This window comes from Scyliorhinus torazame, chromosome 1 (assembly GCF_047496885.1).
Source record: "Scyliorhinus torazame isolate Kashiwa2021f chromosome 1, sScyTor2.1, whole genome shotgun sequence".
NCBI classification, from domain to species: domain Eukaryota; kingdom Metazoa; phylum Chordata; class Chondrichthyes; order Carcharhiniformes; family Scyliorhinidae; genus Scyliorhinus; species Scyliorhinus torazame.
The window spans coordinates 167,775,518-167,798,938 of NC_092707.1; the positions used below are offsets into that span (position 1 = coordinate 167,775,518).

Here is a 23,421-nt window from a genome sequence, read left to right on the forward strand (position 1 = left end):
GTAGCGACAAGGGGAGTGATCGAGAGGTGCTTTGGCGTGCTGAAGATGCGTTTCAGGTGCCTGGACCTCTCTGGGGGCGCCCTCCAGTATCGGTCAGATAGGGTCGGCCGCATCATTGTGGTGTGCTGCATCCTGCACAACATAGCCCAGCAGAGGGGCGATGTGCCGCAGGCAGAGGAGGGCGGAGTGGAGGAGCAGCAGGAAGAGGCCCAGTCCTCCCCAGATGAGGGGGATGGGGGCAATGGTCAGGGCAGACGGGGTAGACACAGACGGGTGGCTGTCCACCGTTACCGGCTGGCCCAGCGGGCACGGGACAGGCTGATAGCCGCCCGCTTCACTGACTAGATGGGCGTGGGAATCGGGTAGTATGGCCACAGACCGCACACCATGACAACAGCCGACCACCCACACCCCCCACCCATCCACCCACCCAGCACCCTCACCCCCCTCCCCAACCCCACACACCCCACCCGCATGCACACCACCCCCCCACTCCCAATTGCCGATCCACCGGCGGCACAACGGGCCGGGCTCACCCAGTTGCGGGTGGACGCGTGTCTATCGCAGGCCATGGAGAATGATGACAACCCGCCTCCGATGAGCTCCTGGCTCTACATCGTTGGACTATGTCTGACCCATGGCCACAGTACCACCATCCACCCGGACCATCCCTGCATGCGGCTGTGACACTGCAGCGCACGGTCCCGTCCTCTGCCCGGGGGATGTTGATGGCGGCCCAGGGGGAAGGGGGCAGACTCACCTGGGGCTGAGGTAAGACCACCCCTCACACACACACTTGCGCTCAACGTACATGACACCCCCGCACACTTTGGACAGAGCACAAAGGCAGCTTCGGTAGGTGTAACATTGACTTTAATAACCAAAGGAGTTCATGCATGTGCCCTAGCGCCTAAAACTCATCTGTGCCCTGCACCCGTGCCAACTTACTCAGTGTCTAATTGTTTAGCCTTACGGGCCCTTTGACTACGTCTACGTGGTTCCCCAGACGGTACAGCAGAACTGGAGGTGGACTCCTGTGATTCCTGCCCTCTGACACTGGATCCCTTTGGCGGCCGTTTCCTGGGGCGTCCTGGCCTAGATGGGCCAGGCTGCGGCCCGGGCGACTGGGATGGCGAGCTGCCAGCCTGTCCTGCCCGTTGCCCACCCGATGCACCTGGGACGGAAGGGGGGGAGTCCGAGGTGTCGCGGTGTACCGGGACCTCCCCTACAGAGGGAGCCGGGACGGACCACACCACCTCCTCCTCCCTCGGGGTGCCCGATGGCGCCCAGGCCTCTACATGGGTGGGGGATGCGAACGGACTGGCCATCCGACGCGCCCCCGACATCTGGCCCTGCCAGTCCTGGAGGCCCGTGCTGGTATCGACAGGGGTCTGCAGGTTTGCAGCCATGGAGCCCAGGGGGTTGTCGAACCCTGTCTGCGACAGTGCGACGCCAGCTCGCACATGGCCACTGGCGCCGATGCCCCTCAGCGATGGCCTGCTGAGACTGGGCCATGGCCTGCAGAGACTGGGCCATGGCCTGCAGAGACTGGGCTATGGCCTGCTGAGACTGGGCCATGGCCTGCTGAGACTGGGCTATGGCGTTGAGCGCCTCTGCCATCTGGCGCTGGCACTGGCTCATGGCCTCCTGTGAGAGGGCAGCCATTTCCTGGGCCACAGACGCCGCCTGCACGGAAGGCCCCAGGCCTCGCAAACCGTTCCCCATGTCTGACACCGTCGCACCCATTGCCTCCACCGCGGACGCCACCCGTGCGGTGTCAGCCTGGGTGGCACGCATGACCGGGACCACTCCCAGCTCCTGGACGCGGGTGGACTCCTCCACCTGCGACCGCAGCCGCCGCAAGCCACCCGTCACCCTATTCGCTCGTCTCCGTGTCGGTGGTTGCATCGGATCTATGTGTGGGTGTGGTAACTGCAGGAACCCGGGATCCATCTGGGCGGCAGATGTTCGCTTGGCCTGGGCTGCCCTCCGACCGCCCGGTCCCTCTGCTGCTCCTACCTCCACCTGCTGTACCGGGACGGCTGTGTTGTGCGCACCAGTGAGTGTACCAGACGCCTCATCACTAAAGTGCCCAACCGTGGTGAGTGTTTCTGCGATGGTGGAGGGTGTTGGTGACAGCAGTGGCGTTGTGTCGTGCTCTTCGTCCCACTCTGAGTCCATGGCACTTTGGGGTGGGGGTTCGTCTCCACCCATCCACTCTGAGTCACTGTCCGGTATTTCGTCTTCCCGGGTAGGGGTGTCCTGGGTAGTGATGTCCCGGGTAGTGCTGTCCCGGGTAGTGCTGTCCCGGGTAGTGGTGTCCCGGGTAGTGGTGTCCCGGGTAGTGGTGTCCCGGGTAGTGGTGTCCCGGGTAGGGGTGTCCTGGGTAGTGGTGTCCTGGATAGTGGTGTCCTGGATAGTGGTGTCCTGGGTAGTGGTGTCCTGGCTCGGATGTGACGGGGGCCTGTGGCTGCCCCCCTCATCGCTGGGTGGTCGCTCCCGCACGTGACGGGGGTGTCGTCTCCCTGTTGCTCCAGGTCTCTCCGTCTCCCGTGGTCTCCGAGGGGCATCCTGCGGGCGTCGCATGCTGGAGGGTTCGGGTCTCTCCGTCTCCCGTGGTCTCCGAGGGGCATCCTGCGGGCGTCGCATGCTGGAGGGTTCGGGTCTCTCCGTCTCCCGTGGTCTCCGAGGGGCATCCTGCGGGCGTCGCATGCTGGAGGGTTCGGGTCTCTCCGTCTCCCGTGGTCTCCGAGGGGCATCCTGCGGGCGTCGCATGCTGGAGGGTGCGGGTCTCTCCGTCTCCCGTGGTCTCCGAGGGGCATCCTGCGGGCGGTCTGCATCTGCGGGGATGGGTGCCTGGACGTTTGGTCCTGCGATACACAATGAAGCATGCATGGTTAGACATCAGGCAGTGATCAGGTGATACGGGAGAGGGGGATATAGGGGAGGGGGGATATGGGGACGGGCTGTTGGTGGCTCACTTGCTCGTGGGGCCCCGACCTCTGCATCAGCAACCTCCCGGTCCTCAGGTCCGCCAGCCAGTTCCAGGGCCCTTTCCTCGTGTACGGTCAGTGGCCTCTCATCAGCGGGCCCTCCTCCAGTCCTCACATGCTCCCTATTGTTGTGTGCGCGCTTCTCCTGGGGGGGGGGGGGGTGGTGGCAGGGGTAAAAGGCAACAGTGTTAGGCAGGTATATGAATGCACGCCATCGGTTGCGCGTGCATTGCAGAGGTTAAGGTTAGGGCTGGATTCACTTGGGGATATGGGGGATATGGGGGAGGGGGGATATGGGGAGGGGGGGATATGGGGAATATGGGGGATATGGGGGAGGGGGGAATATGGGGGAGGGGGGATATGGGGAGGGGGGAATATGGGGGAGGGGGGAATATGGGGGATATGGGGGAGGGGGGATTATGGGGGAGGGGGGATTATGGGGGAGGGGGGGATATGGGGGAGGGGGGATATGGGGGAGGGGGGATATGGGGGATATGGGGGAGGGGGGGATATGGGGGAGGGGGGGATATGGGGGAGGGGGGGGATATGGGGGAGGGGGGGGATATGGGGGAGGGGGGGATATGGGGGAGGGGGGGATATGGGGGAGGGGGGATATGGGGGAGGGGGGGATTTGGGGGAGAGGGGATATGGGGGATATGGGGGACGCTCACCCTGCCTGCTCTGACGAGGTCGTTCACCTTCTTGTGGCACTGGGTGCCTGTCCGTGGTGTTAGGGCCACAGCGGTGACGGCCTCTGCCACCTCCCTCCACAGACGCCGGCTGTGGCGTGGGGCAACTCTGCGGCCGTGCCCGGGATACAGGGCGTCCCTCCTCTGCTCCACCGCATCCAGGAGCGCCTCCACATCGCGTGACTCGAACCTCGGGGCTGAGCGACGGCCAGCCATCAAGTCGGGTGTTGCGGTCGGCTGTTCCGGTCGGGTGGGGGGGAGCTGCGCGGCCTTATGAGCCGTCACGCCATGCAGCGCGTATGACGCTGCACGGCGTGAACCACTGCGCAAGCGCGGATCCCGTTACGTCGCTGCTAGCCCATTTCGGGCCGCAGACTATCGGCCCATTTTTATGACGTGACGCAAGTGGGATTTGCGCCGTTTTGTGCGCCGATTGGCGGAGTTTCCGCCGATAACGGAGAATTTCGCCCTATATTTTTTAAAAGTTCCGATAGAAAAAAAAACTAAATCCAGCATTCCTCAAATTGCGACTGCTCAATAGCCAGCACAGCACTGAAAGGGTTAATAGAGCGTGGGCGTGGTTTGACTGCATTCCCTGGAATTAATGTGGCTCCGAAGCGTAATGGATTTTTAAATTCTGCGTTAAAGAGAGGGGATGGTGATCGGTTGAAGTGAAAACACAGAAGCTTGTGGTAGAAGGATGTGCAGAATAGGTAAGGTTCCTTCTCGGGCATTCGTGAGCGTCAGATAAGAAGGGATTTTGAAGGAAGTGGAGTGAAGCAAGTGTCAGAAAGTTGATTTTTTTTCGCAAACCAGCAGGCGAGAAGTGGAGGGCACAACAAAGCAAATGTTCAGCCAGAGCAACACAGTTTGCAACCAACGCCCTCAGCAGCTGACTGTTAAGGCTCCAAAATGAGCGAAGTGGATGGGAACTTGGGTGCAATCTTTTCTTACAAATGTGCGGTGAAATTTCCAAAATCTTCCGCGGTAAAGTGTGCTGCAGTGATCCATGAGGACATTACTCGGAACAAACAGCCTCGCTGCAGCCGCACACGCTGATTCCACCAGAGTTCGTACTCAGCGGGACCATCCCCAAAATTAAATATAAAAGGCCTTTGAGTAAATCTAACACTCCCACTATCTTCATGTAAAAATATTGCTTTTGTTATCACTGATTTTGTCTCGTTAGGATTCAGATGGAGAATGTTAACGACTGAGCTAATAAACAATTCCTAAATTGTCAATAAAGCCAAGTGCAGGGATGAAGACACTACTCAGCAGTTTCAAAATTAAATACAAAAACTACAATCACAAGATGAACTAGCGGTCAAGAATCTCCTATCACTTTACTGTTTGAAACTACCATTCACTTTCTGAGGCTACATTCCCCATCTTGTCTGCAGTGCAGTTTACTGCATTGAAGTACACAGCAGCACTTTGTAACTAAAGGGGTGGAAAGCAGTGTCAAGCCTTAGCACATCATCCAGAAGTCATTTGGAGCCCAATAGATTAAGGTGGAAGCAATGATGCCCATTGTAGCTGCGCTCCATAATGGCAAGCTCCAGAACCAAAGGGGAAAAGGTGCGTTTTCCCAAAGCACTAACATAACACAGGAACATTTTACATAAACTTAAGGCTATTCAAATTTCAACAACTTGCATATGCAACATAATAGAACATCCCAAGGTACTCCACTGGGGCATTGCAAAATAAAAAATGACACTGAGGAACAGATGGAGATATCAGATTGGAGGACAAACAGCTTGGTCAAAGTGTTAGGTGTTAAAGAAGGAAAGCAAGGCCCAATTTCCGCTCTATCCCTGTAACCCCACCTAACCATTAGACACTAAGGGGCAATTTAGTATGGCCAATCCACCTAACCTCCACATCTTTGGACTGTTTGAGGAACCCGGAGGAAACCCACGCAGACACGAGGAGAAAGTGCTAACTCCACATAGTCACCTGAGGTGGGAATCGAACCTGGGTTCCTGGTGCTGTGAGGAAGTTGTGCTAACCACTGTGCCACCATGCTGGGATAGTGTTTAATGGAGACGATGGGGTCTCAGCCGGTGGGAGCCCCATGTCACCTCTCTTTGGAAAGGCACTTTGTATTTTAGGCACTTAGCTGGAGAGCGACAGGCCTTCCCTGGGATTAAGGACCCTAGGCCTTTCATGCCCTCATGCTGCAGGGGTTGGAATGCTTTGTCATCCCCTCGTTTCCCATTATGATTTGATGTTAAGTTTCCATTGTTCCTTGTTTTTGGACAGTGCTCCTACCAGGGGCAGCTGCTTATAATTTGTCCCTCAGTTAATTTCTGTTATTGTATTTAGTTAATTGGCCCCAAAATACATAAAGGACTCTGAAAGATGTGGGCCAGTCTCTGGATCCTAGGCTACAAGTGGATGATGGCAGAAGGGGAGCTGATGGGGTTGGGGTCACAGGAGAGAGGGTCAGCAGCAAGGGTGGGTGGGTGGTGGTGGCTGGCTGGCTCTCATAGTGCCCCCTTCCCAATGTCAGATCCCTCGATCAGTCACTGAGTGAGTGGGTGCCTTTGAATGAGGAACCACCCCTGGAAGCTAGCAAGCAACCCGCATGGGTTTCATTGCTGTGTTTCCTGAATGGCAAGCCCTCCCTCCTACCACCTGCCATCAGGTTAATACCAGTGGTGGGAGGGATGTGGCTCTTAAGTGGAATTGACTGACCACAAGCTTAATTGGGGTGGAGGCAGGTTTGTGGTGAAGTCATCTTCCTCACTCACTCACTCACACTCACTCACTCACTCACTCACACTCACTCACTCACTCACTCACTCACTCCCCAGCAGCACAGTTACAGAATGTGGCTGCTGGGAGAACCCGGGCTCTTATAATCCGCCTTACCCCTAATACATACCACCACATTGGCCCCTGCCATTAAACCCACCACAGGGAGGGCAGTAAATTCCAGTTTCAGAACTAAGGGGCCAGGCAACTAAAGATATCGCCATCCATGGTTGAACGATTAAAATTGGGGCTGCTCAAGATGCCAGAAATAGGTGAGCACAGATATCTGGGAGTAAAGAAGCTTTTATTTGAACTTAAAACTCCAGTCTCCTGGACCATGCATTCCTTTGTTATTTAAGACAACCTACCATTGTGTAACCTAAGCCATACCTTTGCTCTTGACTGAGAAAGAAATTCAGCAGTTTTATTTTTCATATTTGCATTTTAGTTAAAGTTCCTTTTTGCAAATATTCAGTTTCATGCAAACAGCTAGTTGAGCCTCTGTTTTCCAAAAGATTAGTAAGCAAATATGTTAACGGCGTTCAAAAGGCATCTCGACAAATACATGGATAGGATGGGTAGAGAGGGATACGGCACTAGGAAGTGCTGAGGGTTTTGGCCAAGGGTGGTATCATGACAGTACAGGCTTGGAGGGCCAAAAGGCCTGTTCCTGTGCTGCATTGTTCTTTTACTTCGTGGAATAGCTTCGGAAAGAGTAAAAGTCTATTCAGAGGTGAATTGGTAAAACATCCCTAAGTGCTTCAAAGAAGCATTATAAAATAACAAAATGTCACTGAGCAACAAATGAAGATATCAGGTCAGATGACGAAAAGCTTGGTCAAAATGGCAGGTTTTGGAGGAGACGAGCAAGGTTCGGAGATGGAGAGATAATAAATATAGGGTGGTATTTAATTCATAGAATTTACAGTGCAGAAGGAGGCCATTCGGCCCATCAAGTCTGCACCGGCTCTTGGAAAGAGCACCCTACCCAAGGTCAACACCTCCACCCTATCCCCATAACCCAGGAACCCCACCCAACACTAAGGGAAATTTTGGACACTAAGGGCAATTTATCATGGCCAATCCACCTAACCTGCACATCTTTGGACTGTGGGAGGAAACCGGAGCACCCGGAGGAAACCCACACACACGGGGAGGATGTGCAGACACCGCACAGACAGTGACCCAAGCCGGAATTGAACCTGGGACCCTGGAGCTGTGAAGCAATTGTGCTATCCACAATGCTACCGTGCTGCCCTAATTAATGGAGGTGACCGGAGTCTCACCCACTAGCTGGAGGGCCAGTGAGAGCCACGTGATGCCTCTTTAAGGGAAGGCCCACTCAGGCAGTTAACTGGGCAGCGGGTGGCCGTCCACAGGATCAAGGACCCTGAGAGAGGTGGGCTTTGAAATAAGTGCTATGATATGAAGAGAATCTGAGTATAAAAGTAAAACATCTTCAGGGTCGTTGAGTTTGATTTCCAACAGTGCTTAACATCTGTAGTTGTCAATGGGGTATCATAGATGGGAAGTTCCTTTATAAAACCTCAAAAGAATTGAATTTTCTTTCCAAAATTGAATAACGTTTCAAAGAAATAATTACCTGAGGGTCTAAAGTATGTAAGTCATTCTTTGACACAAGGTTTATTATGTGTTTATGAAAAGGGGAGAATGAGCAATATTTATTATTCCTTCTCCTGCTAATATCTATTTCTTGCAGATGTTTGGCCCTGATGTAAACTTGAATATAATTATGGCAGTAACTCTGCTTCTTGCTATTTTTAGTAGTTAACTGCAAAACAGAAGCTTGTACAACATGTGTTGTAGAAATACACCATCTCTTACTCATCAGAGAAAATGTATAGCTTTCGAAGACCTAAAACCAAGGGTGCCTAACTTCACTTAAATAACATTTCATCCTATTGACGAAGAAAATGACAGAAAGGAAAAGACCGGCACCCCTGCTATTCTCAGGCCCGGATGGGCCGAGCGGCCAGCCCAAAACGGCGGGTTCCCCCCCCCCCCCCCCGGCACCGTCCACACCTGGTCGCTGCGGTCGGGAACAACGCGGGAACGCTGGGAGGCTTCCTGCCTGCGGGGGGGGGATCCTGCACCGGGGGGTACCTCAAATGTGGGGTGGTCCGCGATCGGTGCCCACCGATCGTCGGGCCATCCTCTCTGCAGGATGACCTCCTTTCTTCCGCAGCCCCACAAGATCCGTCTTCCATCTTCTTGCGGAGCGGACTCAGAGAGGACGGCAACCACGCATGTGCAGGTGACGCCAGTTATGTGGCGGCGTCCGCGTCATGTATGCGGCGGCGCCTTTACGCGGCGACAAGGCCTGGCGTGTGTAAATGATGTGGCCCCGCTCCTAACCCATTATCGGGCCCTGAATCGGTCGGGATAGGGGCCGTTTTGCGCCGTTGTGAACCTCAACGGCGTTCACGACGGCGTGGGCACTTCGGCGCGGAAGTGGAGAATCTATCTCAGCTCTACTGTTCAAGGTGTTCCACACTTTTTTTAGGGCCTTTAGATAATTTCAGTTCCATCACAGGCCTACTCCATGATCCTGTCATAACAACCATGCTATTATCTATTGTCCAATGACACATTATCATGTTTTTGACCTTTCATAGTTGAATTTTGTTCAGTCAAATAAAATTGTTTAAAGCAAACATTATGATTTGTTAATATAAAAGAAAATTACTGTGGTACTGGAATCTGAAACATGATTTGTTTAATGGATTATTGCTAATGAGACTGTTTCTAAATGGTAGAACTCAGACACTCACAACCTCAATAATTAGCAAATACATAATGGGACAGCCATAAAAAGAATTCCTAACCAGCGACAAAAAATTATTAAGAGATAGAAATATTAGAGTATTCCTAATGATCTTCTTTCAACCTTTACACAAACATCTAAAATCCTTTATTAACGCACACACATTGTTTTTGCTCTTAAAGCCTTATGCCATAAGGTTCAGTCCCCTTGGTCTTTTACTGACTTACCTGGGAAATAAACTCAGACTGTTGATGAGCTATTGTCTGCTTAGCTTCACCTGGCTTAAACTTAATGCATACGAGCCTTTAATACATTTTGGGAATGTATATATCTTTCTTTTTTGGCATTAGAATTGCATTGGTACTGATTTTCCACATCCAGCAAAACCGAATGAAATAATACAGCTCTTTTATTATTTGTGAAAGGCTGATTTGAGAAAAGAATGGTTCCAATGCAATGCGTCAGGCTGGATGACAAGAGGAATGTTTTTAGTGCTCTCTAAGGACAGAATAATAATAAAAAGCACCAGCGGACCAGTGCAGAATAATCTGTTGCCTTTCTTAATTAGTTACCAATTCATCTAGATTTTTGGAGATATTTTACTCTGATTGTTGCCAGGAACTAGGACAATATGGGCTGGGCCTTTTGCCAGCAGAGGTTTAGCTGAAGCAAGATCACGGCTATATTTTTGTCCTTTGTTTTAGTTCGATTTGGGACTCCTGGTGGTGGTTTAACAGAAAAGAGTCAATGTTCATCCAATAAAGATAAGCAGTGAGTGACTGTTTAAGAAGGTATGAAAAACCAACAGGAGAATATTTTGCTATTCTGATAACTGATTCACTGCTGTGTCAGTATCTGGGGAAAGTATATTTGGAATTACTAAATGCATGAACTTTATTCAAAGGTGCAGAAGGCTGGGGCTACAATTGGAAACACATTTCTTTTGTTGATCTATTATTGTGATTGCTTTTAGATTTTCAGTACATTTTATTCAATTACCTAAGAATTTGGACCAAAGCTGTGTCATAAGGTTGTGCTGGCAGATCTCAGCCTTCTATAACAGTAACTTTGCTTATATTCATGGGGTGACTTCTGACTTCCTCAGTTCTCATTTCCAATACTAAATTAATCCTTATGTAGCAGAACTCTCTTTTGAGAATCAGAAGGGGGAAAAACTGATTGAATGTAATCTATCTCGCAGAAGTCAGACAGGAATGACAGCAACTTATATTAAATAGTGCCTTTAACACAATAAAATGTTCCAGCCCACTTTACAGAAGCATAATAAAGCGAAAAATGAAGTTACATTTTTTAAAAAAAATCTTTTTATTGGCTTTTCTCATATTTATAAACAATTGTTGCGTATATACATTACATTTTTCGTGCCCGTGCTAATTTGCTTTATTTTACAGTAAGATTTGTTTTGTCCTTCATTTGACTAACTGTCCGTACATTTTGCTGCCCTCTGGATCGGTCTATGATATACCCCCTTCTTCCCCTCCTCCCCCCCCCACCCTCCCACATTGACCCGGTTGCACAGTCTTTTGGTTCTTCATCTCTTTTTTTTCCATGGTTTACTCCTCGTTGCTGGCCTCGAACAATTCCGAGAGGTCAGCGAGCCAGTCTGCAGCTTTGGGTGGTGCTGTCGATCGCCAGCCGAGCAGGATTCTCCGGCGTGCCATTAGGGAAGCGAAAGCAAGGGTGTTGGCCCCTTCCCCATGTGTAGCTCTGGCTGCTCCGATACCCCGAAGATTGCCACTATTGGATATGGCTTCACCCTCATCCCTACAACTTTGGACATTGCCTCGGAGAAGGCTTTCCAGAACCCAGCAAGCTTGGGGCAAGCCCAAAACATGTGGGTGTGGTTGGCCGGGCCCCTCTGGCACCGTTCACATTTGTCCTTCACCTCCGGGAAGAACCTGCTCATTCGGGTTCTGGTCAGGTGCGCTCTGTGCACCACTTTGAGCTGCATTAGGCTTAGCTTTGCGCAGGAGGAGGTGGAGCTCACCCTGCTCAGTGCTTCGCTCCAGAGTCCCCATCCTACCTCTGTCCCCAGTTCGTCCTCCCATTTCCATCTGGTCCCGTCCAGTGGAGTCCGGGCACTGTCCAGTAGCTGTCCGTATATTTTCCCACATAGCCCCCCCTTCTCGCTGCTTGTGCCTATCAGGTCCTCTAGTAGTGTGCCCTACTGTCTCTTTGCGGAGGAAGTGGACACTGAGTTACATAAGGAGAAGTAAGGTTAGATAACCAATACATGTTCAAAGAAGTAATAAAGGACAAAACCAACCTTTTTTCGGTCTTTGGAGCTCGAGGGCCGGGTGGCAAACCAAACCAGTTTAAAACTGATGATAATTCCGGCGGGAGTGCAGGGCAGTCGGAGCGGAGGCATCGAGCTCGGAGTGCGGGGCAATTGGAGCGGCAGGAGCGGAGTCTAACATGCACGAGGTAGTGGAAACTGCAGAGCTGGTCGGGAGCACGAGGCGGTCGGAGCGGTGGGTCTGGGTCTCAAACACGAGGCAGCCGAAGTGGCGACATTAAGCCCAGAATGTGAGGCAGCCGCATGCGGCATGTAGAGGGGTTGTTACACGTTGGATGGCTCCTGCTTGAGGCATATGGTTTTGTTTTCTTTCTGGGAATTTCTAATGCCCAATCCAGAGGGCAATTTATGATGGATGAGAAGCTATAAAGAAGGCGAAAGATGTCCAAAAGCCAGAGGAAAAAAGCAGCGAGGAAGGGAGAGAATTAGAGTGATGACCAGCCCAGGGGCTGACGAAGACGAGGGCCGGGCTGCTGGGTGGAGCCGCACTGCTTACAGCAGAGATGATGGCTGAGGTGGAGTCTCTAGAGCTCAAAATGCAGTCACAAAACATGGAGGTGATGAGAAAGGAGATGGCGGTGGCACGGAAGGCGTTAGTAGAGGAGGCAATTGCCCCAGTGAATGTAGCTGTTGCAAAGGCGTCGGCTGAGGTGAGGGAATAGAGTGAGATGAAGGGCGTGGAGGAGGCCATGTTGCAGCACAGTGATCAGCTCACCTCGCTGGGAGATGAACTACAAAGGATGGTTGAGGCCAATAAGGGGCTGCGAGCAAAGCTGGAGGATATGGAGAAACGTTAGAGACGACAAAATGTAAGGATTGTGGACCTGCCCGAGGATGCCGACAGAGTACTTTGTCAAGATGTTGGCAGAACTGATGGGGGAGGGAGAAGAACCCTCTCGGTATGAATTCGACCGAGCTCATCGGTCGCTGAGGCCTAAGCCTAAGTTAAACGAGTCACTAAGGGCAGTGATTATCTGTTTTCACAGATATCACATGAAGGAGAAGGGATTGAACTGGGCAAATAAGGAGCTGGAGGTGCAACGGCTGGTGCCAAGATTCATATTTATTCGGACTTGACGGTGGAACTGGCAAAGCGGCGAGCGGTTTTCAGCTGAATGAAGGCGGCATTGTACGGCAGGGGAGTGCGGTTTGGAGTGGTGTATCCAGCAAAGCTAACAGTAACCTACAACTCCAGAGACTTTTATTTTGAGGCGGCGGAGGCATTTATGAAGGCAGAAGGCTTGGAACGGAAGTAAAGCGTGGGAGAACGTATATATATAACTTTGAATAATGTTCCTACTTCATACTGTTATAGAGGTGAAAAGTTTTTTGTTGCTGTTCTTTGTTGCTTTGAATAATGTTCTAACTTCATTCTGTTATAGAGGTTGAAGATTTTTCTTGTTGTTCTTTGTAGCGACGTTTGTTTATGAAAAGTATATATTTGATTTTTTTCCTGGGAAGAGGCGGGAGAGAAGGAAAGGCCTGAGCAGGGGTCCCTGCATTAGCTAACCTAAGTCGGTTAGTGAATGGAGATGTTGTGAGGGGAGGGGCTGCGGACATTAGAGCCTGGTGAGCAGGTTTCAATGGGCCTTGGAAATGAGAAAAGTGAGAGGAGGAGAGGGGATCAACACTGGATGGGGTTTCTTCAAGAGGGAGTGTGGGGGCAGGGGAGACTCTGGGATGGGGGATGGGGTTCGATGTCAACAATGGGTAGGGACAGGTCAGGCTCAGTGGAGAGGGCCCGAAATTATGATGATGGTGGATAAGTGGGTGGGGGAGGAGATCCCCTGTTAGGATAGTGACATGGAACGTGAGGGGGTTGGGAGGCCCAGTGAAAAGGTTGAGGGTGCTTGCGCAAGAGTTTGAAAGCAAATGTAGCGATGCTGCAGGAGACTCACTTGAGGGTGAAGGATCGGGGAGGGTTAGAAAGGGCTGGGTTAGCCAGGTGTTTCATTCGAAATTTGACAGTAGGGCATGGGGGGTTGCAGTTCTGGTGAATAAAAGAGTGAGATTCCAAATGGAGAAAGTTGTGGCAGTTCAGGGAGGTAGGTACGTAATAGTGACAGGTGCATTGGAAGGGAGGGTGGTGGCTTCGGTAAGCGTGTATGGTCCCAACTGGGATGATGCAAGGTTTGTAAAGAAGGTGTGTGGGGCGATCCCGACTTGGATGCACATGAATTGATAGTGGGTGGGGACTGGAATGTGGTGCAGCAGCCAAAATTGGACAGGTCATGACTGCGATCACTTATCCAGTCAGGCGGAGCAAAGGCGTTGGCTGGGCTAATGGTGAAAATGGGAGGAGTGGACACTTGGAGGTTCTTGCACCCGGGGGAGCGGGGGTATTCTTTCTCCTCTTCAGTTCATAAGGCCTATTCACAGATCAATTTTTTTGTGGTCGAGAAATCATTGTTGGCCGGGGTCAAGGGGTTGGAATATTCGGCAATTGCGATATCGGACCATGGGCCACACTGGGTTGATATGGTGTTGGAGAAGGGAATAGTGCAGAGGCGGGGATGGAGATTGAATGTGGGACTGTTGGGGGACCCAGAGTTTTGTGATAAGATTGGAAAAGTGATTGAGGAATATGTGTGGTTTAATTGTACAGGTGAGGTCTCGCAGGCGGTGGTATGGGAAGCTTTGAAGGCAGTGGTGAGGGGGGAAGTGATATCATTTAAGGCAAAGGTGGATAAGGAGGAGAGGGTGAACGATAAAGGTTAATAGATGAGATGTTGGAAGTGGATAGGAGGTATGCAGAGGATGTGGGTACAACACTGTTGGAAAAGGGAGAGGAGTTGCAGGCGAGTTTTGACCGGCTGTCCACAAGGAAGGCGGTGCGCCAATTGAGGAGGGCGAGGGAAGCGGTCTAAGAGTACGGAGAGAAGGCGGGACGCATGCTGGCAGGTCAACTTCAGAGGGAGGCAGCGGCGAGGGAAATTGTTCAGGTGCGGGATAGTGCAGGGAAGTTGGTGGTGGCTCCAGATCAGATTAATAGGGCGTTTGAGGAGTTTTACGAGAGATTGTATATGTCGGAGTCACCTGGGGAGGATCAAGATATGCAGGAATTCCTGGATGGTTTGGAATACCCAAGGTTGGGAGAGGGGGGACAGGACTATATTGGCGGGGGCGATAGCGGAGCAGGAGATAAGAAATGCGATTGGGAGGATGCAGTCGGGGAAGGTAGCACGGCCAGATGGATTTCCGGTGGAGTATTACAAGAAATTTAAAGATAAGTTGGCGCCGCTGATGGTGGGGATGTTTGAGGAGGTGATAGGGAAGGGGGTGTTGCCACAAACTTTGGAGCAGGCATTGATCTCCCTGTTGCTCAAGAAGGATAAGGATCCGACAGAATGTGGATCGTATAGGCCCATATCACTTTTGAATGTGAAAGCAAAGGTGTTGGCGAAGGTAGTGTCGGGTAGGTTGGAGGAGTACCTCCCGAAGGTGATAGGGGAAGATCAGATGGGGTTTGTGAAGGGGAGGCAGCTCTTTTCGAACATTAGGAGGGTATTGAAATTGGTTGTGGCACTGGCGGACGGGAGGGTGTTAGAGGTGGTTGTGGCATTGGACACCGAGAAGGCATTTGACCGAGGATAGTGGGAGTATTTGATGGCGGTTCTGGAGCGGTTTGGGATTGGGCCACGATTTGTAGATTGGGTAAGGCTGCTGTACAGGGAGCCGAGTGCGGGTATCCACACGGATAACAAGAATTTGGGATATTTTGCTCTGCACCGTGGGACGTGACAGGGATGATCTTTGTCCCCCTCTGTTGTTCGTGCTTGCGATTGAGTCATTGGCCATCATGTTGAGGAGTTCGGAGGTGTGGAAAGGGATAGTGGGAGGGTATGGGGAGGGGGGGTTGTGTGTGCTCATAGAGCACACGGTATCTTTGTATGCGGACGACTTGCTGTTGTATGTATCAGAACCGAGTGTGTCGATGGCCCAGGGGAAATACTCAGGGAGTCTGATAGTAGTAGCGACGTTGAAAATCTGGAGGCAGTTGTGCCAGCACTTTAGGCTGGGGGCAGAGTCAAGGAAAATGCCGATTCAGGGGAATCACAGATTTGAGCCAGGGAATTGGGGTGGGAGCTTTCAGAGATGGGAGGAGAAGGGTATAAGGGCATTAAATGATTTGTTTCTCGGCGGCCGGTTTGCGGGATTGAAGGAGCTGGGGGCGAAATATGGGTTGGGCCAGGGGGAAATGTTTAGGTATATACAGGCCCGAGATTTCGCTAAGAAGGAGATACAGAGCCTCCACACTGTTGGAGGAGGTGCTGATGACAGGGGGAATGGAGAAACGGGTGGTGTCGGCGATGTATGGGGCTATTCTGGGAGGAAAGAAGTCACCGCTGGAGGGGATTAAGACAAAGGGAATAAGACAAAGTGGGAGGAGGAGTTGAGTGAGGGCATGGAAGAGGGGTTGTGGTGTGAGGGAATGGAGGAGGGGTTGTGATATGTGGTGCTCCAGAGGGTGAATGCCTCAATTTTGTGGCGAGGTTGGGGATGATATACCTGAAGGTGGTATATAGAGCGCACCTCACAAAGGCGAGGATGAGCCGTCTCTTTGAGGGGATCAAGGATATTTGTGAATGTTGCGGCGGGGGCGGGGGTGCAAACCACGTTCATATGTTCTGGTCTTGTCCAAAGCTGGAGGGTTATTGGAGGGAGGTCTTCAGGGCAATTTGGAAGGTGATACATGCGAGGCTTGAGCCGTGTCCTCTGGATGTTTGTATTTAAAATGTTGGGGGTTGGTGGGAGGAAGGAATTGTTAGCCAGGGGATTGACATTGTATTTGTTACTGTTGATTGTTTGTTGGTGAATGTAAATTGGGATGAAAATGTGAAAAAGGAGAATAAAAATATTTTTAAAAATAAAGGACAAAACCAATTAGTGAGGCAGACCGAGGGAGGTCCAGAGCTTGAGTCCAAAGCAACTGAAGACATGGTAACCAATGGTGGTGACTCAAATTGGGGATGCTCAAGAGGCCAGAAGTAGTTGAGCAGAGAGACTTAGATGGCCGAGAGGCTGGAGAAGGTGACAGTGAGGCCAAGGAGGGGGTTTAAAACAATTACGAACATTTTGAAATCAAGATATTGGGAGCCAGAGTAGACCAGCAAATACACTACCCTGCTCTTCTCGGTGAAAGATGAAGTTCGACTCTTGGAGGCAGGATGTAAGTGTTTGACACGATGGATGATGAACAAATTATTATTACTATCGTTTCTTTTACAACCTCATGACATCCAAAATGTTTCATAAGCAATTAAGTAACTTTGAAGTATTGTTATAGATTTTCTTTTATCAATTTAGAGTACCCAATTAATTTTTTCCAATTAAGGGCCAATTTAGCGTGGCCAATCCACCTAATGGGCACATCTTTGGGGCGTGGGGGCAAAACCCACACAAACACGGGGAGAATGTGCAAACTCCACATGTACAGTGATCCAGAGTCGGTATTGAACTGGGACCTCGGCGCGTGAGGCAGCAGTGCTAACCACTGCGCCACCGTGCTGCCCGAAGTATTATCATAGATGTAATTAATGTAGGATGCATGGCCGCCTGTTCACATACAGCAAGGTCCCACTCTTACAATTCTCTGGGCCTAGTGTGCAGTCAATTCCAGCCCCACCTGACCCAGAGTCACAACACAATTGAAATTAATAAATAATTCTCAGAAAACATCTGACTTCTTTGGCCCTTGGTTGCCCAATAACTACAGTCACCAGGTTTGTACAGTTAAACACAATTAATTTAATTAGTCAGAATAACTATAATTAAATATGCACAGGTTAACTATTATCTAATTCCCAATCCCCACTCTAAATTGCCCCCCACCCTCTACACGCTCACACAAGACAGACAGATAAACAAACACAAAGGAGTGTAACACATTGAGTAAAAGTACGAGGGAGAGAGAGGGCAAGGTGGGGCGGGGGGGGGGGGTGGGGAGAGAGAATCACCCTACTAGGGTATAATCTAATCACTGCCTGTTAGTGGACAGGATACGGCCTTTTGACCAATTCATTGGCCGGCAGCCAATAGAACTGAGTCCCACCGATTTCTCGGGTGTCGAAAAGTCTGCATTCTGCTGTTCGAAGGCTCTGCGTTTTGCTGTCCGAAGGCTAACAGTGTTCTCATTTGTAACTTTTAAATTCCTCACTTCCCCTACTTGGCTTAAAGGTGTATGTCCAGTAACATGCATGGGTCAAAATGATAACACCAAAAGTAAAGAAATGGGAAATAAAGGGATCACCAGGAAGGGCCCTTACACCACACATAACAACATAACAAATGACCAGATTTTCCAGTTGTGGTGTTAGATGCTCATCAGGCCAGGTTTAAAATAAGGATCTGATACATTATCACCTGTTTCTTTGCACAACAGTACAAGTTGTCAGCAGAGGAGGAAAGAATTAAAAAGTGTCATGGAGAAGAACTGACATTACCAGCCTTATCCAAGGTCAAATTATTGCAGTAGTCAGCCAAAGGATCATCTTAATCTGTAGATGACAGTATATCAGCTGCATTTGATTAAAAGGAATTTAATGTGGGAAAACATCAGTGGTAGCAGCCTAAACTTGGCTGGTGTGCAGTTGTTTCATCCCATCACCATTGGAGCTGTGCATTTCCTTTACATGTTGTGGCAAACTCAAACATGTTTTCAACATTCCACGCCTAAAGAGATAACAATCAACAATCTATAATTGGCTGACTGGCAGAAGGCAGAGAGTGGGGACAAAGGTTTTATTTTCAGGATGGCAGCCGGTGACTAGTGGTGTGCCTCAGGGGTTGGTGCTGGGACTACAACTTTTCACAATGTACATTAATGATGGAAGAAGGAACTGAAGGCACTGCTGCCAAGTTTGCAGATGATACAAAGATCTGTAGAGTGACAGGTAGTATCGAGGAAGCAGAGGGGCTGCAGAAGGACTTGGACAGGCTAGGAGAGTGGGCAAAGAAGTAGCAGATGAAATACAATGTGGAAAAGAGGTTATACACTTTGGAAGGAGGACTGGAGGCATAGACTATTTTCTAAATGGGGAAATGCTGAGAAAATCAGAAGCACAAAGGGACTTGGGAGTCCTTGTTCACAATTCTCTTAAGGTTAATGTGCACGTTCAGTCGGCAGTTAGGAAGGCAAATGCAATGTTAGCATTCACGTTGAGAGGGCTAGAATACAAGATCAGGGATGTACTTCTGAGGCTGTATAAGGCTCTGGTCAGACCCCATTTGGAGTATTGTGAGCAGTTTTGCACCCCATATCTAAGGAAGGATGTGCTGGCTTGGAAAGGGTCCAGACGAGGTTCACAAGAATGATCCCTGGAATGAAGAGCTTGCCATATGAGGAACGGTTGAGGACTCCGGGTCTGTACTTGTTGGAATTTAGAAGTATGAGGGGGGATCTTACTGAAACTTACAGGAGACAGCGAGGCCTGGATAGAGTGGATGTGAAGAGGATGTTTCCACTTGTAGGAAAAACTAGAACTAGAGGACACAATCTCAGACTAAAGGGACGATCCTTTAAAACAGAGATGAGGAGGAATTTCTTCAGCCAGAGGGTGGTGAATCTGTGGAACTCTTTGCCGCAGAAGACTGAGGAGGCCAAATCACTGAGTGTCTTTAAGACAGAGATAGATAGGTTCTTGATTAATAAGGGGATCAGGAGTTATAGGGAGAAGGCAGAGAATGGGAATGAGAAAAATATCAGCCATGATTGAATGGCGGAGCAGACTCGATGGGTGGCCTAATTCTGCTCCTGTGTCTTCTGGCCTTATGGTCTTACTAGTCCAAAAAGTCTCAGGATGGATATTTTCCCATCTACATTGCCAGTGTCTTACTTTGAAAATGAAACCTTCTTTATTAAATAATAATTCTGTTCATTTTTGATGTAAAGTATTTACATTTGTGGGGCCTTTTATTTCTTCAAGCATTTCCCAGCCAACAAATTACTTTTAAAGCACATTCCCTGTTACTTTGAAGACAAATGAAGCAATTAGTTTTCACACAAAAAGTTCCACAGTCAAGAGAAATGAAGAGAACTGTCCTTGGGGAAAATGACTAACCTAAAAGGCACAGAATATCTAAGGTTACAATTATGAGGTTAAAAAGATTGTTTTGCTTTCAAACTGTGGGCATGATTCAATAGAAAAAGTTGAAGTGTCATTTTTTTGGGCGCGTTTGGCTGGGTGTTTCTCGAAGGCCGGGTTGGTGAGATAGCAGCTCGTATTCAACGGCCAAAAATGAGCCCCCGCGAGATTCTTGCCATTACTGGTTCACTTGCCGTCTGATTCGCAGGACGCACGCCTCAGCTTCTCTCCACTAACGAGAAGGAATTGCTTTTAAACGCTCCCTTATCACTCACTCCCAGTAAACACACAAGCATGGCAGCACGCAGACCTGCTCCTCACTTTGATATTGCCGACCTGGACAGGCTTCTCAACGCTGTTGATAAGTGACAGGCCACCCTGAGAGGGTTGGAAGATCATCAGTATGTTCAGCAATGCCGCCTGGGAGGCAGTGGGGCAGTGGCTGTCAGTGTGGGCAGGAGGACCGCTGTCCAATGTGGGAAGAAAACCAATGACTTCCACGGAGCAGCAAAGGTAAGTTATCACCTCTCTCCTGGCAGGAGTTCCGCCTGCCGCCCCACAAATTCACAAAAGCGCTCCACGCCCCCCAACCACACAAATCACTGGCCGATACCCCACACACTCCCCACACCTGATCTTCATGCTTGTTCCTCAGCACCTCCTGACACCCACCAAAACTACTCCTTCATGTCCAGGTGTAGTGCCCATATATGCCACCTGCTATAGATCCCTCGACCCATCAAACGTGCGGGTCATAAAGCCCTCTCTTTGTCCTGCAAGAGAAGATAACCCATAATAAGCAGGAAAGGGCAAAAAACGGCTGGGGTACCAGAGATCCCAGTCCTTGCCCCCTACAAGGAATAGGCCCTGGAAATGTCAGGGTTGTCTGAGGAGAGAGCAGTCACCGACAGCGAGGTGTGGCCTGCGCCGGAGAGGTGAGGACCACTGCTCCTTAACCGAGGTGACCTGTCTCAATTGAGTTGTTCTTGTCAGACAAAATGACCCCCGTCCCCCGTCACCACCCTAGAGACCACCTTGGAGGAGAGCTCAAGGGAGATCACCATTGAGGCATCACAGCTAACACCCCACCTTCCACAGCACAGAGCCACACGCCTCGGTAGGCGACATGTGTGAACAGACTGCTGGGGCACTATCTGGTGAGCACCACACAGTTTCTGATGCACATCAGGTTGAGGCAGGAACATCCAAGGGAGACAGCAGTCGGAGGTCTGCTGGATCCGAGCATGCAGCTGAGTCCCAGTCAGGTGCCACACCTCTGGTCAAGGTTCCGCCAGAGCTGATGTAGTTGATGGGACACAACCGTGACATTCAGAAGGTGATGTCAGCGACATTACAGTAACTGCATAGCCAATTGGAGGAGTCACAAAGGCTTCGGTGCAGAAGATGATGCCGACAATGTGTGGCACCTTGGCCATCATTGCTAGGGTGACAACTGCAATGTAAAACCTGGAGCACGACATCCAAGTCTCGAGTGGTGGTACCCAAGGCAAGGCTCAGTCTGCGGCAACCAGGCTGATGGCCTCGACATCCTGTCCCAGTCGCTGAAGGACATGTCCCAGATGAAGGTGGACAATGCTGAGGTTCTCCAAAGCATGGCCCAGTGACCGAGGACCATCGCTGAGGATGTTTTGATGGCGGAGGTAGGGGGAAAATAAGGGGAGGGAAGGAAATGGTGAGGGGGATGTTGAGCTAACAGACGCAGCCTCATCCTACGATAATCTGGAGACGATAAAAGTGTACCTGGTCCTCCAGCCATGTCGGACTCTTGCCGCCATCTGCCCCCCATCTTCCGCCTTCTCCTCATGCTCATTCTCCAGCCCCTCCCGATCCATCCTCCGCTCAGACGAGGCCACATGTCCCTCCTCCTCTAGCACACCTCCCTCTTGCTGTGCCAAGTTGTGGAGGGCACAGCAGGCCTCCACAAAGCGGTAGACCCTCTGGGTAGGTGTATTGCATGGCACCATCAGAACGGTCCAGGCATCGTAACTGCATTTTCAGCAGTCTAATGCACTCCTCAATGACAGCACGGTTGAATACATGGGCTTCATTATAATGGGTCTGCATTGAACTAAAGCGTCCACACCGGAGTCCTCGACCATGACCTTAACGGATCCTTTGTCCCCCAAAAGCCAACCCGTCATCCTCGGGTGGTCCTCGAAGACACCAGGGATCTCAGAGTGCCCCAGGATCATGCACACTCCCTGGGTTACAGGCATACACATGCATGATATAGAGGCAGCGGTCGCACACAATCTGAGCATTCAGGGAGAGGTGAGTGCTGTTACATTAGTTACAGCAACAACATGCATTTATATAATGACTTTTAATATATTAAAACATCCCAGATGCTTCACTGGAATATAATCAAACAAAAAAAGCATCACACAATAGAAGAAAACACTAGGGCAGGTAACCCACAGCTTGACCAAAGAGGTAGGTTTTGAAGAGCATGTTAAGGGAGATAAAGAAGATGGAGGGTATTCCAGAGATTTGGGTTTAGACAGATGATAGCACAGTGAGCAATTGTGTCCTGAATGAAATGGGAGATGCATTAGAGGTCTTGGAGAAATATAGGGTTCTCGCAGGATTTTTGAACTGGAAGAGTTTATCGACATAAGGGGCGGGAATCTTCACTCATGGGGCTATGTCCCCACGCCGGCGTGAAAAGGGCCGGCAACCACTCCAGCGTCAATGGTCCCCAATAATGGGGAATGCTCCCCTTCCTAGGGGGCTAGGTCGGCACCAGAGTGGTACCCGCAGCTCCAGCCGGCGGGGAACGGGCGGCGCCGGCCCCTGGGCAATATGGCGGAGCCCTGCTCCTGACCAGCGCGGCGGGAATCCCGTGGGCGCCCGAGAATCGTCGGGGGAGAATCGGGAAGCGGGCGGCGGGGCGCGATTCTCGCGTCCCCAGCCGATTCTCCGACCCGGCGCAGGGTCGGAGAATCCCAGCCAAGGTCTATAGAATCTTTTCAAAAGAATGATAAATTTAAAATTGAGGCATTGGTTGGTGTGGTAACATGGCTACAAAAAGATATTCAAAACACGTTGAAAGTTAATTTTCTTTTATGTATAAAAATGTATATTCCGGCAATGGGTAAGCGTCCAGCTTGTGAACCGGATTAATGGTAAGTTTGTAATCCCCACACATGCACACAGTACCATCACTTTTAAGAGCAAGAACCAAAGGAACTGCCCAATGTGAAAACTGAATGGGCTCAATGATTCCTGGTCATTGCAGCCGCTCCAACTCCTCCTCCACTTGCCTTTCATGGTATAGGGCACGAGACGTAGTTTGGAAAACGTGATGAGTCGCCTGAGAATCTACAAACAATTTAAGTGAAGTGCCCCCAATGTACCCAATTCATATTTGAAAACCTCAGGATATTTCTGAATAACATCCTCTGTCACTTGTGTACTTTATTTCACTCAAGTTCAACTGAATTTTCCTGAGTCACACCCCAGTAGAATAGGCCCATGCCCTTTTATGACCAGGAACCGTGCTCTTGCTTCTTGGCAACTATATGCAATGTCTACCTCTAAAGCTCCAAACAATGGTATAGTCTCACCGGTCTACGTCCAAAGGTTTATTCCTGCCTGAGTAAGAGCTGGTGGCTGCTTAGAGCCCTAAATCATCCTCACTGATAACTGATGCAGTTGTTCCTGTGTCCACCTCCATCTTGATTTTCTGTCCATTGACCTCCACTGCAGCATTAATAGGCTCTGCACGCTCCTCGCTCATATTAAACATGTCATGATAGTGTTCCTCTGC

At 50.4% G+C, this 23,421-nt stretch overlaps 1 protein-coding gene across 4 annotated transcripts in view; it reads left to right on the top strand.

The window, feature by feature from the left end:
• The first annotated feature begins 4,258 nt into the window (after positions 1 to 4,258).
• LOC140416389 (keratinocyte-associated protein 3-like) overlaps positions 4,259 to 23,421 on the top strand; it is a 99,593-nt gene continuing 80,430 nt past the window's right edge. For 2 of the 4 annotated variants that reach the window (XR_011944777.1, XM_072501124.1), the window contains exon 1: positions 4,259 to 4,395. Coding sequence is in view for 2 of the 4 variants with exons in the window: in XM_072501124.1 (XP_072357225.1) it covers positions 4,383 to 4,395 (13 nt within the window). In the remaining 2 variants the exon portion in view is untranslated. Of the gene's footprint in view, positions 4,396 to 9,934; positions 10,022 to 23,421 lie in introns of all 4 variants that reach the window. The other 2 variants (XM_072501125.1, XM_072501126.1) reach the window with 2 other exon arrangements.